Raw genomic sequence first — 16,894 nt, 5'->3', positions numbered from 1 at the left:
GTTGGTCCAGTTGGTGACAGTGCGCAACTCCGCCTCCTCACCCTCCACTGTGTCCTCGGCCTCCACTTCACGTTCAAATCTCAGTGGCCCTTCATCGCACCATGTGTGTAGAGCACGGCAGTGTCACACTGTTCTTCACATGGTTTGCCTTGGCAAACGGAGTCACACAGGGGAGGAACTGCTAAAATTCAATCGTCAAGAAATCGGAGTATGGCTTACTCCACAAAAACTGGAAATGGGAACCATGGTGACCGACAATGGGAAGAACATTGTGTCCGCGCTGCGACAAGGAAGTGTGAAACCTGCGCCCTGCATGGCACACGTGTTGAATCTGGTTGTCAAGCACTTCCTGAAGTCTTCACCACATTTGCAAGACGTCCTAACATTGGATGACCTAAAGCGGTTCACAGCATTGAACTTTGTTAGCGATCCAGTGATTTCATATTATCATCCTCTGTGGGAACAAAAAAAAAGTGTAAAAAAGAATTATAAAAAAAATAAAAGGATAAATGTGAATAAGCCCCACCCTTAATAAAAGTGTGATTCACACTAACATCCCCCCCCCCCCCCACATACTCTTTTTTTTAAATAAGATAATGTAAATGTGGTGCTGGGAGCGTAATGGTGTCTAGAGTGTTGCGGTAATAGTGTTGGGTCTGGTGGTATTAACCCTTGAGTGTCCTGACGCCAGGCTGCGGTTTCCTCAATAGTAATGTTCCTACTGCAAACCGTCCCACAAACGGCAGGGAAAAATAACAGAATGTCCATAGCAGATTTTATGAAGTACACTGATGAAACTTTACTCGAAGATTTTATGCAACAGTATTGAACATAACAGTCTTTTCAAGAGTGAACGGGGATACAGGTTCCTCACAGGTTTGATGGGACTTGGAAGAAATGATGTTTTGATGCTGATGGGACTTGGAAGCAATGATCTTTTGATACTAGCCACTGTGCTACTATTTTAGAATATTTGAGCTGATAGTAGTCACACAGGATTCAGTAGTTTGAGCCTTGGTAACGCACGTTTTGTGGCTGCGGGATGTTAGGCTTCAGGCCTAGCTTGAATTGATGCTGATGCTGAGATGTTGTGCTTGCTTGATAATCCGGTACTAAGAGAGTGAATTTAGTGGCTGCAGCCCCTTATATATTAAGAGGGCTGGACAAAGCTCATTGGTCAGCAAACCTGTAAGTTATGAAGCCAGTGAACTCTGGGTACATCACATGACCTCGAAAGGTCCTTAAGCATTTTATACATGACAACTGTGTATCACGTGACCACTATGGTCCTATACATATATTTCCTCTACATTAAATTAATATGTACACACTTTACTTAAGACTACTAGGGGTATGCCCTACAGGAGAGCCCTATAGACATGGAGGGATTCTAGCTGTGGGGACCTTAGACAAGGGACAGGAACAGGTCCTGTACCGGGACACCACATAAACAAAAATAAATGTAAACATTTGTGGTATTATCTAGTAAACTAATAAAATTTTATTTTTATAAAACCACTTGGTCAATGAAAATTAGCCTAGATACTCCCTTACCTGTTTGATATATTTATTTATTTTATTATTAACCAGATAGCACTGCAAATGATAGCCTCTAAACCCATTGAAGACCACCTTACACCTTGTCAACACCTTCTTGTTCTTTCTGGCTACACTATAAAAAGCATTCTTAGTTCAGACAAAGTTCAGCCATATTTTGTCCACAGTGTATGACCACCATGAGAGAAAATATGCATCATACATAAAGCAGACGCTTCAATGTGCAATGTGTAACAAGGACCCCCAAACCATCCTGTGCCATTCATAACACTTCATGGACCCCCTCAGGCATCAGGGCCCTTGTGTGACTGTTACCTCTGCATCACTATAGCTAGGGTTCCAAGCATGCAATTAAAAGGGGTACTCAACTGCCCCATTGTTCTGAACATTTTGTTCAGAATGCTGGGTGCAAGCTGCGGGGGTCATGACGTAATGGCAACGCCCCTTGTGACATTACTCCACGTCCCCTCAATGCTAGTCTCTGGGAGGGTGCTTGGCATGCATCACGCCCCTCCATAGTCTTCCGTTTAGGGCGGCGTGGCATGGCTTGACATCACGAGGGGCGTGGCCATGAAGTCACAACCCCAGCAGCCTGCACCCAGTGTTCAGAACAAAATGTTTGAACGCTGGGGCAGTGGAGTACCCTTTTAATGTGACTGCAAAAAGTTAACGGCATACGTTTTTTCTACTTTACTATTTACTAGGGAGAAGGAAAAAAAACTCTGAAGGTTACATCAGGGCATTCGGGTCACACACCGCTCATCATCCACACTTTGTAACAAATTCTAATAGAAGAAGTGACTCAGACAAGGTAAATAAATGTAATTAAATGTGAAGTTTATTATTATATTTTATATGTATTTTTAATGTGTTTTTAATGTGTAAGTCCCTACTGAGTTGATCCAGGGGAAGGCAAAAAACCCTCATACTAGAGGTAAAAATTCCTTCCCGACTCCAAATATGGCAGTCAGAATAAATCTCTGGATCAACGTTCTGTCCCTATAAATCTAGTATACATAACCGGCGATGTTATTATTCTCCAAGAATGCATCCAGACCCCTTTTGAACTCTTTTACAGAGTTCACCATGACTACCTCCTCCGGGAGAGAATTCCACAGTCTCACTGCTCTTACAGTAAAGAACCCCCGTCTGTGGTTGCGTAGAAACCTTCTTTCCTCTAAACGTAGAGGATGCCCCCTTGTTATAGATACAGTCCTGGGTATAAATAGATCATGGGAGAGATCTCTGAATGGTCCCCTGATATATTTATACATAGTTATTAGGTCTCCCCTAAGCCTTCTTTTTTCTAAACTAAATAAACCCAATTCTGATAATCTTTCTGGGTACTGTAGTCCTCCCCTTCCCCGTATTAACCTGGTTGCCCGTCTTTGAACCCTCTCCATCTCCACTATATCTTTCTTGTACACTGGTGCCCAGTACTGTACACAGTATTCTATGTGTGATCTGACTAGTGATTTGTACGGCAGTAGAATTATTTCCTTGTTGTGGGCATCTATGGGCATCTATGCCCCTATTACGCTATAACATGACTGCAAATGTGTATGTAGTGATAGTGTGTAGGGGATGAATGTGTATGTAGTGATAGTGTGTAGGGGATGAATGTGTATGTAGTGATAATGTGTAGGGGATGAATGTGTATGTAGTGATAGTGTGTAGGGAATGAATGTGTATGTAGTGATAGTGTGTAGGGGATGAATGTGTATGTAGTGATAGTGTGTAGGGGATGAATGTGTATGTAGTGATAGTGTGTAGGGAAAGAATGTGTATGTAGTGATAGTGTGTAGAGAATGAATGTGTATTTAGTGATAGTGTGTAGAGAATGAATGTCTATGTAGTGATTGTGTGTAGGAGATGAATGTGTATGTAGTAAAAGTGTGTAGGGAATGAATGTGTATGTATTTTGTGTTTGTGATTTGTGTACAGTGATTTAGTGTGTGCATTTATTGTAACAATAAATATACTATAAGGGCACGTTCCCTCTTGGCATGTATGCAGAATACTTCACGCTGTGCAAAATCTGTAGCAGCAGCGAGAGATACGCTGCGTATCCCTCGCTCACCATACACACAAGGCTTTCTTGCGGCAGCCCTTTGTTTGCAGTGAGTTTTGGAGGTGGAGCCCCGCCTCCAAAACTCACTGCGCACATAGGGCTGCCGCCAGAAAGCCTTGTGTGTATGTGAGCGAGGGATATGCAGCGTATTTCCCGCTGCTTCTGCAGACTTTGCGCAGCGTCAAATACGCTACGTATATGCCAAGTGGGAACGTGACCTTAAGAATACATCTAGGGCGGCTTGGTCTTCATCCGTTCTGTTCTTCTTTCTTCGTCCTTCTTCGCTTGGTGTTCTCTTCCCCGGCACAAGGCTGCAGATCGGTGATACAGATGGAGCAGGCGGGAGGAATCCACCATGGGCCTCTCGGGATGTATTCTCCAGGATCCCTCCGGTACCAGCGTATGGCCCAGCCGTGATGTTCCTTACGCTCTCTCTTCCATGCCCAGTACTCGGGGTCTTGTGCCATGATCTAGAATTAATCACAATATACATTGTTATAATAAACACAGACTTTCATTCCTAGTGTATAGTTTTTATTTTATGTCACTGACCCGATCACAGGTGTCTCTGGTCACCCAAGCGTGGAATCTCATCCGGAGGAGCAGCAGGTTCCGCAGGTGTAGCATCCAGGTCTTCATCGCCGTCCACATCGGTCCAAGGGCCCAGGGGTAGATCTCGCGTCGAAACATCTCATCCTCTTCAAACTGGTTGGCAAGAAACCTAAAAGGAAGAAAAAATAAATAAATAAAAATTATACACATTTCACAAGAGAAAGAGGAGAAGAACCATTGGTAGTAATATTACAACACAGAGTGCCCGGTGTATATATATATATATATATATATATATATATATATATATATATTTATATGTATTTATATTAATGTTTATAAATATATATATATATATATATATATATATATATATTTATGTATTTATATAGATATGTGTATATATATATATATATAATATATATATATTTATATATTTATATAGATGTGTATATATGCAATAACATTAATAAAAACTCACAGCGCTGGAAAGAAGTAGGTGTTATATTCCTCCGTACGCAGGTTGGCTCTTCGGAAGTAGATGAGGACCATGGCCAGGAGATACTAGAGGGAGAAGAAGAGTTAGAGGCTGGTAATACATTTCTTATCTAAATACATTCTATTATACAGTACCTGTATGTCTCCAGTATATCCCTGTATTTACTTCTATCTGTACAACATCTATTCTTTCCCTTTATATACTACCTTGTCCGCGATCTTATAGCAGCTGTCCCTGCCTAGAAATAGCTGGATGTGTCCTTCATCTACAAAAATAACAGAGATATCATTATTTTTATTTATTCAATCAATATCTTCTATACTATCTATAACAATTCTACATATAATATACATATACATGTGTGTATACAGTCACTGACACATTATACACTATATTCCATACTATACATTGTACAGAAGCACCAGAGCAGGAGAGAGAAGGTTCTGTAGAGGGAACATTATCTTTCCTGAAGAACATGGACCTCAGTATTAGGGCTATGATAATACTGATCTTTATTTACGATGTATATGTCTGTTTCATAGGGCCAAGATTGGGGGTTGGCTGAGTAGGCACCTGCCTAGGGAACCACCATCTTCCTAGCCCGGCAGGGTGGCAGAACTGCTGGAGATCTCTAGAATTATGGGTCGAGGGCACTTTCCCTGGTTGCAGGTTGGGAGAGGTGCAGGACCTCTGCCCACTGTCTCCGGCTCAGACACACACAGGGTAACATCACTCTGTGTGAACCAAGGGACGTCCATGTTGGTAAGGCAGTAAAGAGAACGTAAATAGTGATGTCGCGAACATAAAATTTTCGGTTCGCGAACCGCAAACGCAACCTTCCGCAAATGTTCGCGAACCACCTTTGACTTCAATGGGCAGGCGAATTTTAAAACCCACAGGGACTCTTTCTGGCCACAATAGTGATTTAAAAGTTGTTTCAAGGGGACTAACAAATGTATTGTGGCATGCTGGAGTGGGATCCATGGCAAAACTCCCATGGAAAATTACATAGTTGATGCAGAGTCTGGTTTTAATCCATAAAGGGCATAAATCACCTATTATTCCTAAATGGTTTGGAATAACGTGCTTTAGCACCCTTTAGGCAGCATATAGAGCCCCCCTTTAGGCATCACATAGTTAGATTCCCCTCTTTAGACAGCACATAGATTCCCCCATATTAGGCAGCACATAGTTAGAGCCTCCCTTTAGGCAGCACATAGTTAGATCCCCCCACTTTAGGCATCACATAGTAAGATTCCCCCATGTTAGTCAGCACATAGTTAGAGCTCCCCTTTAGGCAGCACATAAGATTCCCCCATATTATGCAGCACATAGTTAGAGCCCCCCTTGAGGCAGCACATAGTGGGATTTGAACCCAACCGAACATTAGGAGTGTTGAATTTCAACGTGTCGGGCTGTCACAAATCAAGCACCTCACTGGCATGGTCAGAGCAGGTATATCACCTACACTGCGCATTGGGTAAACCTGGTGACGGCTGCCATTCATGGAATGCATGGTTCTGGTAGCATGAGAGGTGCCCGAAGCTAAGCTAGAGGAGGAGTAGAATGGTGCGTCAAGGTTCCGAGCGGAAGCTGTAGTAGATTTGGTGTCTTGTGATAGCCAGTCAACTAAGTCCTCAGAACTTTGGGGGTTCAGGGTACGTGGCCTCTGATGACTGGCCATTCTAGGGCCAAAGGGAATCCCAGCACCACGACGGCCCCTGCGGGGTGGCCTTCCTCTACCTGTAATTTTTTGGTTAATTTGCACAACTGTCACACCTAATGTGATTTGCACTAGGGTGACACAATTTGCCCTGCAGGCAAAAAAAATGGCAACTGTGACGTGAACTGACAGTGACGACTGATTTTATTTAACAGCCAAAAAAGTTTTTTTTTATTTGCACAACTGTCACATCTAATGGGATTTGCACTAGTGTGACAATGAGCAAAAAAGCTTGCTAGCGGAGTTCCCCTTTTAAGCAGTGGTCCTCAAACAGGGTGCCTCCAGCTGTTGCAAAACGCACAGACTGATATCTTTCAGCCCTTTGAATACTGTAGTAGTTAGTTGCTTGAAGGAACTTAAGTTTTATACTGAAGTACCCCTTTTAACCAGCGGTTCCCTCCCAACCAGGGTGCCCCCAGGTGTTGCAAGACACACGGACTGATATCTTTCAGCTCTTTGAATACTGTAGTAGTTAGTTGCTTGAAGGAACTTAAGTTTGATTCAGGAGTACCCCTTAATACCAGCGGTTCCCTCCCAACCAGGACTGATATCTTTCAGCCCTAAAAAGGGCTTTTTGGGTGCTGTCCTTAAAGCAGATGTTACACTAGTGCTTTAGAAGTAAACTAGACCCTGAATACACCACCTAGCAGCAACCTAGCTATCACTTTCCTTATACAGCAGGAGCAGCTTCTCTGACCCTCCACTTTCTAAGCCTACAGCATGCAGAATGAGGCTAAAATGGTGTCCGTGCAAGAGGTAGGGGGGTCTGGAAGGGAAGGACTGCTGCTGATTGGCTGTAATGTGTCTGCTGACTCTGACTCACAGGGTCAAAGTTTACTGCAAGGTTAAAGTATAGGGGGCGGATCGAACTTCACATATGTTCGCCCGGCGAGGCGAACGTGAACATGCTAAATTCGCCGGGAACTTTTCGCCGGCGAACAATTCGCGACATCTCTAAACGTAAATATGTATTTTTTAATTCTTATTTAATTATATATGTATTTAATTAATTAAAAATATTGGGTGACAGGGACATGTCTACAATTGGGGCAACTATCTACCTCCTGGAGGGCACATGTCTATACTGTGGGAAAAATGCCTACGTTTGGGGAAACCTATCTACACTGGGATCAACTACCTGCCTCCTGGAGGGCACCTGTCTATACTGGGAACAGCTATCTACCTCTGGGGGGGAATCTATCTACACTGGAGACAACTACCTGCCACCTGGAGGGCAGCTGTCTACACTGGGAACAGCTATCTACCTCTGGGGGGGAATTTATCTACACTGGAGGCAACTACCTGCCTCCTGGAGGGCAGCTGTCTACACTGGGAACAGCTATCTACCTCTGGGGGGGAATTTATCTACACTGGGATCAACTACCTGCCTCCTGGAGGGCAGCTGTCTACACTGGGAACAGCTATCTACCTCTGGGGGGGGGGGGGGGATCTATCTACACTGGAGACAACTACCTGCCTCCTGGAGGGTAGCTATCTACCTCTGGGGGGGAATCTATCTACACTGGAGATAACTGGAGACAACTATGCGAATATCGGCACACTGGAGATATAATTGCGCATGCGCACTATGCGAATTTCATTACAAATTTTCGCATGGAAAAAAAAAAAAAAAACATAGTGAAATATTGCAAATTCGAATATGTCCCCTGCCGCTCATTACTACTGTCTACCTCTGGTGGAAACCTATCTACACTGGAAACTACTATCTACCTCCTGGAGGGCACCTGTCTACACTGGGAACCACTATCTACCCCTTGGCAGAACCTATCTACACTGGGGGCAACTATCTATCTCCTGGGGGGGGGGCATCTTTAAGGGGATAAGAACACTTTATTTTATCATGTGATTAAATATTATACTTTTTGTCATTGAAAGAAAAATGTATTGTTACCCAGGAGTCTGTAAAAAGCGGCTTGTTCCTCCGGCTGTAGGATGGCGTCATCAGTGGTCTCCCTGCGGTTGTTGTCCGTCTGCTCCCTCTTCTTCTTTGGCTCGCCGTCCGTCTCCTCCTTTGGCTGGTCCTCCGTCTTCTCCGACTCCTCCTGGGTGGCAGATGCTGAACTGTGATAGAAGAGATAACATCTATAGTATTGGGCCTCATGCACCCGACCAAATAATGGGCCATCCCGGTTATAAGGAGCCATAATATGACACCATGGAAGTCTATGAGACCATATGGTACAACATTATATTCTCGTTACATCAAGCCACGCCCCCTCCATTCATGTCTATGGGAGGGGGCGTGGCAGAATGCCGGGCGTCTGTACAGATCAGTGGAGTACCCCTTTAAGGGTCCCTAGTCTTGCCCACCATATTTTCAGTGCTATCATAAGGCAATGCGGGTCTACCGTGCAGGGATCAGTATGATAGTCGGGCTCCTGCTGGAGCTACAAGGAGCGGAGGAACCTCTTCTAGTAGATTAACCCTTCATATACACCAGTCAAATCCTGAAAGCTGCATGTGAGGAGTTTCCACACTGATCGCTGTCAGTCCCTTTGTAGGGCTCTTAAAAATAAAATGTAAATAAAAAAAAGCATCAACTTTTTCTGAAAACAACATAAAAAATTTAAAAAACATATTGAGTTTCGCCACATTCATAATGACCCAAATAATAAAATAATTGAATTATTCATGCTACACATTGACTGCTGGAAAAAAAATGTTAAAAATCTAAAAGAAAAAACGCCACATCCCCTCCATGCATGTCTATGGGAGCCGTCACACCCCTTCCCATAGACATCGAAGGGGGGGCATGACATCACGACCACTGCCGCCAGAACTTGGCATTTGTTCAGAACACGGGGTGTCACGGGTCAGTGCGCAGAGGTCACGGGTGTCCCAGCGATAGGGGATAGGGTGCCCATAGCAACCAATCAGCTTGCTTCTTTCATTTTTTTAAAGAAGCAATCTGATAGGTTGCTATAGGCAACTGCACCACTCTTCCACTGCCCAGGTTTGGATAAATCTCCTCCATTGTTTATATGTGAAAACCATCATGGGGGGAAATTTATCAAAACCTGTCCTGAGGAAAAGTTGCTGTGTTGCCCATAGCAACCAATCAGATCGATTCTTTCATTTTTGAAAAGGCCTTTGCAAAAAGGAAAGAAGCGCTCTGATTGGTTGCTATGGGCAACTCAGCAGCTTTTTGTCTGGACAGGTTTTGGTAAATCTCCCCCCATGGCTCTGCCAAACAGCTGTAGGGCAGGGGTGAGGTGCCTGGTGTTGGTCCACCACCAACAACACATTAATAGCCAGTCCTGAGGATGGACCATAAATGGAAAAGTCCCAGAAAACTTCTTAATCTAAATTCCTCTGGTGGTATGATACATATAGCTGCCCAACTATAATAACATTGGGGGCAGTTATCACATATAACATTAGGGGAGCAGTTATCAAGTATAACATTGGGGGCATTTATCACATATAACATTAGGGGGGCAGTTATCACACATAACATTAGGGGGCAGTTATCAAGTATAACATTGGGGGCATTTATCACATATAACATAAGGGGGGCAGTTATCACATATAACATTAGGGGGACAGTTATCACATATAACATTAGGGGGGCAGTTATCACATATAACATTAGGGGGGCAGTTATCATATATAACATTAGGGGGGGCAGTTATCACATATAACATTAGGGGGGCAGTTATCACATATAACATTAGGGGGGCAGTTATCACATACAACATTAGGGGGGCAGTTATCACATACAACATTAGGGGGGCAGTTATCACATATAACATTAGAGGGGCAGTTATCACATACAACATCAGGGGGGCAGTTATCACATACAACATTAGGGGCGCAGTTATCACATATAACATTAGGGGGGCAGTTATCACATACAACATTAGGGGGGCAGTTATCAAATATAACATTAGGGGGGCAGTTATCATATATAACATTAGGGGGGCAGTTATCACATATAATATTAGGGGGGCAGTCATCACATATAACATTAGGGGGGCAGTTATCACATATAACATTAGGGGGGCAGTTATCACATATAACATTAGGGGGGCAGTTATCACATATAACATTAGAGGGCAGTTATAACATATAACATTAGTGGGGCAGTTATCACATATAACATTAGGGGGGCATTTATCACATATAACATTAGGGGGGCAGTTATCACATATAACATTAAGGGGGCAGTTATCACACATAACATTAGGGGGTAGTTATCACATATAACATTAGGGGGGCAGTTATCACATATAACATTAGGGGGGCAGTTATCACATATAACATTAGAGGGGCAGTTATCACATATAACATTAGGGGGGCAGTTATCACATATAATATTAGGGGGGCAGTTATCACATACAACATTAGGAGGGCAGTTATCACATATAACATTAGGGGCAGTTATCACATATAACATAAGGGGGGCAGTTATCATATATAACATTAGGGACAGTTATCACATATAACATTAGGGGGGCAGTTATCACATATAACATTAGAGGGCAGTTATAACATATAACATTAGTGGGGCAGTTATCACATATAACATTAGGGGGGCATTTATCACATATAACATTAGGGGGGCAGTTATCACATATAACATTAAGGGGGCAGTTATCACACATAACATTAGGGGGTAGTTATCACATATAACATTAGGGGGGCAGTTATCACATATAACATTAGGGGGGCAGTTATCACATATAACATTAGAGGGGCAGTTATCACATATAACATTAGGGGGCAGTTATCACATATAATATTAGGGGGGCAGTTATCACATACAACATTAGGGGGGCAGTTATCACATATAACATTAGGGGCAGTTATCACATATAACATAAGGGGGGCAGTTATCATATATAACATTAGGGACAGTTATCACATATAACATTAGGGGGGCAGTTATCACATATAACATTGGGGGGCAGTTATCACATATAACATTAGGGGGGCAGTTATCACATACAACATTAGGGGGGCGGTTATCACATATAACATTAGGGGCAGTTATAACATATAACATTAGTGGGGCAGTTATCACATATAACATTAGGGGGGCATTTATCACATATAACATTAGGGGGGCAGTTATCACATATAACATTAAGGGGGCAGTTATCACACATAACATTAGGGGGTAGTTATCACATATAACATTAGGGGGGCAGTTATCACATATAACATTAGGGGGGCAGTTATCATATATAACATTAGGGACAGTTACCACATATAACATTAGGGGGCAGTTATCACGTACAACATTGGGGGCATTTATCACATATAACATTAGGGGGGCAGTTATCACATACAACATTAGGGGGGCAGTTATCACATATAACGTTAGGGGGGCAGTTATCACATATAACATTAGAGGGGCAGTTATCACATATAACATTAGGGGGGCAGTTATAATATATAACATTAGGGACAGTTACCACATATAACATTAGGGGGCAGTTATCACGTATAACATTGGGGGAATTAATAACATATAACATTAGGGGGGCAGTTATCACATACAACATTAGGGGGGCAGTTATCACATACAACATTAGGGGGGCAGTTATCACATATAACATTAGGGGAGCAGATATCACATATAACATTACTGGGGCAGTTATCATATATAACATTAGGGGGGCAGTTATCACATATAACATTAGGGGCAATTAGCATATACACTAGTAGCAGTTATACATGGAGGCTCAGTAGTGCGGTTGCACTGCACATGACAGTTTATGGGACATGCTCAGTGCAAACGTTAGAAAAGAAAAAAAACATCATAGACAGTACTGGGGGAGATTTATCAAAACGTTTGGCTGAGAATAGTGTTGCAGTTACCCATAGCAACCAATCAGATTTTTTAATTTCTTTTTTTAAAAAGGCCTCTGAAAAAGGGGGGAAGCTGATTGGTTGCTATGGCAACTGGTCAACATGTTCTCTACATTTTTGATAAATCTTCCCCTTAGTGGATGGCAGAAAAACAACTCTTAGTTTTTGAAGACTGTCTGTAAATGTATCCCTATAAAATGGTGTAGTGATGTGTCCTTTATACTTACCACTCCTCCTCATAAAGGGCTGTCAGTTCTCTCTTCCTCTTCCTCATGGTGTCGCCTTTTCTTCTCTTCCTCGCCGCCTCCTCCTCCTCGCCTCTCCTCCTCCTCGCCTCTCCTCCTCTCCTCTCCTCCTCTCCTCCTCCGCCTCCTCTCCTCCTCCGCCTCCTCCTCTCCTCCGCCTCCTCCTCTCCTCCGCCTCCTACTCGCCTCCTCCTCGCCTCTCCTCCTCTCCTCAAAATCTGTAGAAATTGATGGGGGTCGCTGTCCAAAAAAGTCACTTCTCGCAGAGAAATAAGGAGCCGGTCTCAACTCTAGAAGAGCAATCGCAGACTGGCACCAACTGTCATTTTCTGTTGTTGTTTATTTGTAAAACCCTGCGATCCTATTGGTCGATGGGTCTGGCTATTGGATAGTGCAGTACAATATGTTACATGGGCCTGCGCTATGATTGCATCGTCCCAATGAACTGATGGTTGAAAAACAGCAACATTGGAAGCCAAAGTTAAAAAATACATAAAAACCTCAACATAAAAGTCATGATAAAAATGTGCTATGTGATATGTTATCCTGAGCATTCAATGTATCTGTTATAAAGGACACGAGATGAATGAGATTCATTATTTCATAGTAATATAAACTAGAAGTAGCATTTCTCACTTGGGATGGGAAAATCTATATAGTTTTACACATTCCCGCTATAGGTCACATGGGGATGTCCTGGGAAGGAGTAACCAGCATTGGAGCGAGATTGTGATGACATCCCACTCCATACCATGGGGGGAATCTTCAGCCTTGGGCCAGATAATATCCCTATTACGCCTATGAACCCTTTAGATCCCGAAATCAAAGTTGATTGTGGGACCTAAAGCCGTTCATAGCATCAAACTTTGTTAGCGATCCAGTGATTTCATATTATAGTCCTCTTAGGAACAAAAAAAAAATGTAAAAAAGAATAATAAAAAAAAAAAATATTATAAATGTGAATAGGCCCCTCCCCTAATAAAAGTGTGAATCATACTGCCCCCCAACCCCCCACACACACTTTTTCAAAATAAGATAATGTAAATGTGGTGCTGGGAGCGTAATGGTGTCTAGGGTGTTGCGGTAATAGTGTTGGGTCTGGTGGTATTAACCCTTGAATGTGGTGACGCCAGGCTGCGGTTTCCTCAATAGTAATGTTCCTACTGCAAACCGCCCCACAAACGGCAGGGAAAAATAACGGAATGTCCACAGCAGATTTTATGAAGTAAACTGAACTTTACTCGAAGATTTTATGCAACAGTATTGAACATAACAGTCTTTTCAAGAGTGAACGGGGATACAGGTTCCTCACAGGTTTGATGGGACTTGGAAGCAATGATCTTTTGATGCTAGCCACTGTGCTACTATTTTAGAATATTTGAGCTGATAGTAGTCACACAGGATTCAGTAGTTTGAGCCTTGGTAACGCACGTTTTGTGGCTGCGGGATGTTAGGCTTCAGGCCTAGCTTGAATTGATGCTGATGCTGAGATGTTGTGCTTGCTTGATAATCCGGAACTAAGAGAGTGAATTTAGTGGCTGCAGCCCCTTATATATTAAGAGGGCTGGACAAAGCTCATTGGTCAGCAAACCTGTAAGTTATGAACTCAGTGAACTCTGGGTACATCACATGACCTCGAAAGATCCTTAAGCATTTTATACATTACAACTGTGTATCACGTGACCACTAAGGTCCTATACATATATTTCCTCTACATTAAATTAACATGTACACACTTTACTTAAGACTACTAGGGGTAAGCCCTACATGAGAGCCCTATAGACATGGAGGGACTCTAACTGTGGGGACCTTAGACAAGAGACAGGACCAGGTCCTGTACCGGGACACCACATAAACAAAAATAAATGTAAACATTTGTGGTATTATCTAGTAAACTAGTAAAATATAATTTTTATAAAACCACTTGGTCAATGATGTAAACGTAAGAGAGAAAAAAATAACAAAGTCATAAATTGCGGATTTTTGGTCAATTCATATACCAGAAAAACATGAATAAAAAGTGATTATAAAGTCCCATCAAAACAAATATGGTACCGATAAAAACAGATCTCAGCACAAATAATGAAACATCTCACATAGATCCCTGTATACAAAAATTAAGTTATAGAAGTCAGAAGAGGACAATTTGAAGCATACTATGTATTTATTTTTTACTAAAATTAATCATTTTTTTAAACTAGTAAAATAAAACAACATCTATATAAATTGGGTATCGTTGTAATCGTATTGACATACAAAATAACTATAACTTGATCAATTTCCTGTAAAGTGCACTGCATAGAACCTATACCCCCTAAAATTGCATATGGATTTTAAAAGGAGATGAGGAAAAACTGAAAAATCGCTGCTTCATTAAGGGGTTAACAGAGACATCTCCTCATGTATAACTGTGTCCTGAAGGAGAATATTACTCCTGTGATATTACGTGGGTCGCCACCTTTCTTGCAAAAAAATACCGCCCATGCTAATTTGCATAATTAATTATATATGCGTAACATCACAGGAAGTGGTATAAGAGATACAATACATATGTGGGGGAAATGTTGTCCTCTTCTGATCCCTATGACTCTTTTATTGTTCCAAATACTGGGATGTATAGGGCTCATTTATTGCACCGTGATCTGTTGTTTTATTGGTACCATTTTTGTTTTGATTCGACTTTTTGATTGCTTTTTATTTGTTTTTTCTGGTATATGATGTGACTAAAAATACAAAAATATGTGGTTTAATTAACGTTATATTTAAATAGTTTGGACAATTCTACATATAGGCACATCTATTTATAACATCTGAGCTAATATAAGCAGATATGATATTCAGGAGCATGGAAAAGCTAGGTGATAGATTGTCACCTAGCTTTTCCATGCTCCTAAATGGTATATGTGTTTATAATAGCTATACTAATGTGGAATGTACCTCTTTGGAAGAGAATCTTTGGGTCTGTCCAAATGCCTCATAATGACCACTGCCGGGCGGACAGCTGCAGGAAACACATGCATGTTCACCGGACCGTAAGTGGAACAGGGCCGGCCTGGGAGATCACAGGGCTGGCCCTCTTATATGACATACTGATAATTGATCGCGGGTAGGCGGGTGGTCGGAAAGGCAGGTGGCCTAAGCGGGTGCCGGGTGACCTGTGTCGCCTAGTTGCAGCTGCAGCTCCAGCTCCGTCCACCACTACATGAATCCAGCCCTGACCACAGCTCACTGATTTAAAGGGGTTATCCAGGAAAAAACTTTTTTTTTTTTTAAATATATATATCAACTGGCTACAGAAAGTTAAACAGATTTGTAAATTACTTCTCTTCAAAAAACGTAATTCTTTCAGTACTTATGAGCTTCTGAAGTTGAGTTGTTCTTTTCTGTCTAAGTGCTCTCTGATGACACTTGTCTCGGGAACCGCCCAGTTTAGCAAACCTCTTCTACTCTGTGCAGTTCCCGAGACAAGCAGAGATGTCAGCAGAGAGCACTGTTGCCAGACAGAAAACAACAACTCAACTTCAGCAGCTGATAATTATTGAAAGGATTAAGATTTTTTAATAGAAGTAATTTACAAATCTGTTTAACTTTCTGGAGCCAGTAGACATAAAAAAAATTAACTTTTTCCCTGGAATACCCCTTTAACCCCTTCAGGACGGAGCCCATTTTGGCCTTAAGGACCGGAGCGTTTTTTGCACATCTGACCACTGTCACTTTAAACATTAATAACTCTGGAATGCTTTTAGTTATCATTCTGATTCCGAGATTGTTTTTTCGTGACATATTCTACTTTAACATAGTGGTAAATTTTTGTCGATACTTGCATCCTTTCTTGGTGAAAAATCCGTAAATTTGATGAAAAATTTGAAAATTTAGCATTTTTCTAACTTTGAAGCTTTCTGCTTGTAAGGAAAATGGATATTACGAATACATTTTTTTTTGGTTCACATATACAATATGTCTACTTTATGTTTGCATCATAAAATTGACGTGTTTTTACTTTTGGAAGACACCAGAGGGCTTCAACGGTCAGCAGCAATTTTCCGATTTTTCACAAAATTTTCAAACTCAGTATTTTTCAGGGACCAGTTCAGGTTTGAAGTGGATTTGAAGGGTCTTCATATTAGAAATACCCCATAAATGACCCCATTATAAAAACTACACCCCCCAAAGTATTCAAAATGACATTCAGTCAGCGTTTTAACCCTTTAGGTGTTTCACACAAATAGCAGCAAAGTGAAGGAGAAAATTCACAATCTTCATTTTTTACACTCACATGTTCTTGTAGACCCAATTTTTGAATTTTTACAAGGGGTAAAAGGACAAAATTTTTACTTGTATTTGTAGCCCAATTTCTCTCGAGTAAGCACATACCTCATATGTCTATGTAAAGTGTTCGGCGGGCGCAGTAG

At 41.8% G+C, this 16,894-nt stretch overlaps 1 protein-coding gene and 1 long non-coding RNA gene across 2 annotated transcripts in view; one reads left to right on the top strand and one right to left on the bottom strand.

The window, feature by feature from the left end:
* LOC130369480 (uncharacterized) overlaps positions 1-4,064 on the top strand; it is a 30,607-nt gene extending 26,543 nt beyond the window's left edge. Inside the window, exons 3-4 of the long non-coding RNA XR_008892774.1 lie at positions 2,262-2,368; positions 3,939-4,064. This is a non-coding gene — a long non-coding RNA (uncharacterized LOC130369480). The remainder of the gene's footprint in view (positions 1-2,261; positions 2,369-3,938) is intronic.
* Positions 3,781-12,608, bottom strand: LOC130369478 (speedy protein 1-B-like). The gene is made up of 5 exons (XM_056574810.1): positions 12,465-12,608; positions 8,315-8,484; positions 4,662-4,944; positions 4,181-4,349; positions 3,781-4,098 (listed from the first exon to the last, which is right to left on the bottom strand). Exons 3-5 carry the CDS (start codon positions 4,730-4,732, stop codon positions 3,877-3,879), a joined length of 462 nt encoding a protein of 153 aa, XP_056430785.1. The 5' UTR covers positions 4,733-4,944; positions 8,315-8,484; positions 12,465-12,608; the 3' UTR covers positions 3,781-3,876.
* Between the last annotated feature and the right edge of the window lie 4,286 nt (positions 12,609-16,894).

The sequence above is a fragment of the Hyla sarda genome, chromosome 4 (assembly GCF_029499605.1).
Source record: "Hyla sarda isolate aHylSar1 chromosome 4, aHylSar1.hap1, whole genome shotgun sequence".
Taxonomy (NCBI): Eukaryota; Metazoa; Chordata; class Amphibia; order Anura; family Hylidae; genus Hyla; species Hyla sarda.
Note: the sequence above shows the minus strand (reverse complement) of the source record. Positions and strands in the feature narration are given on the sequence as shown.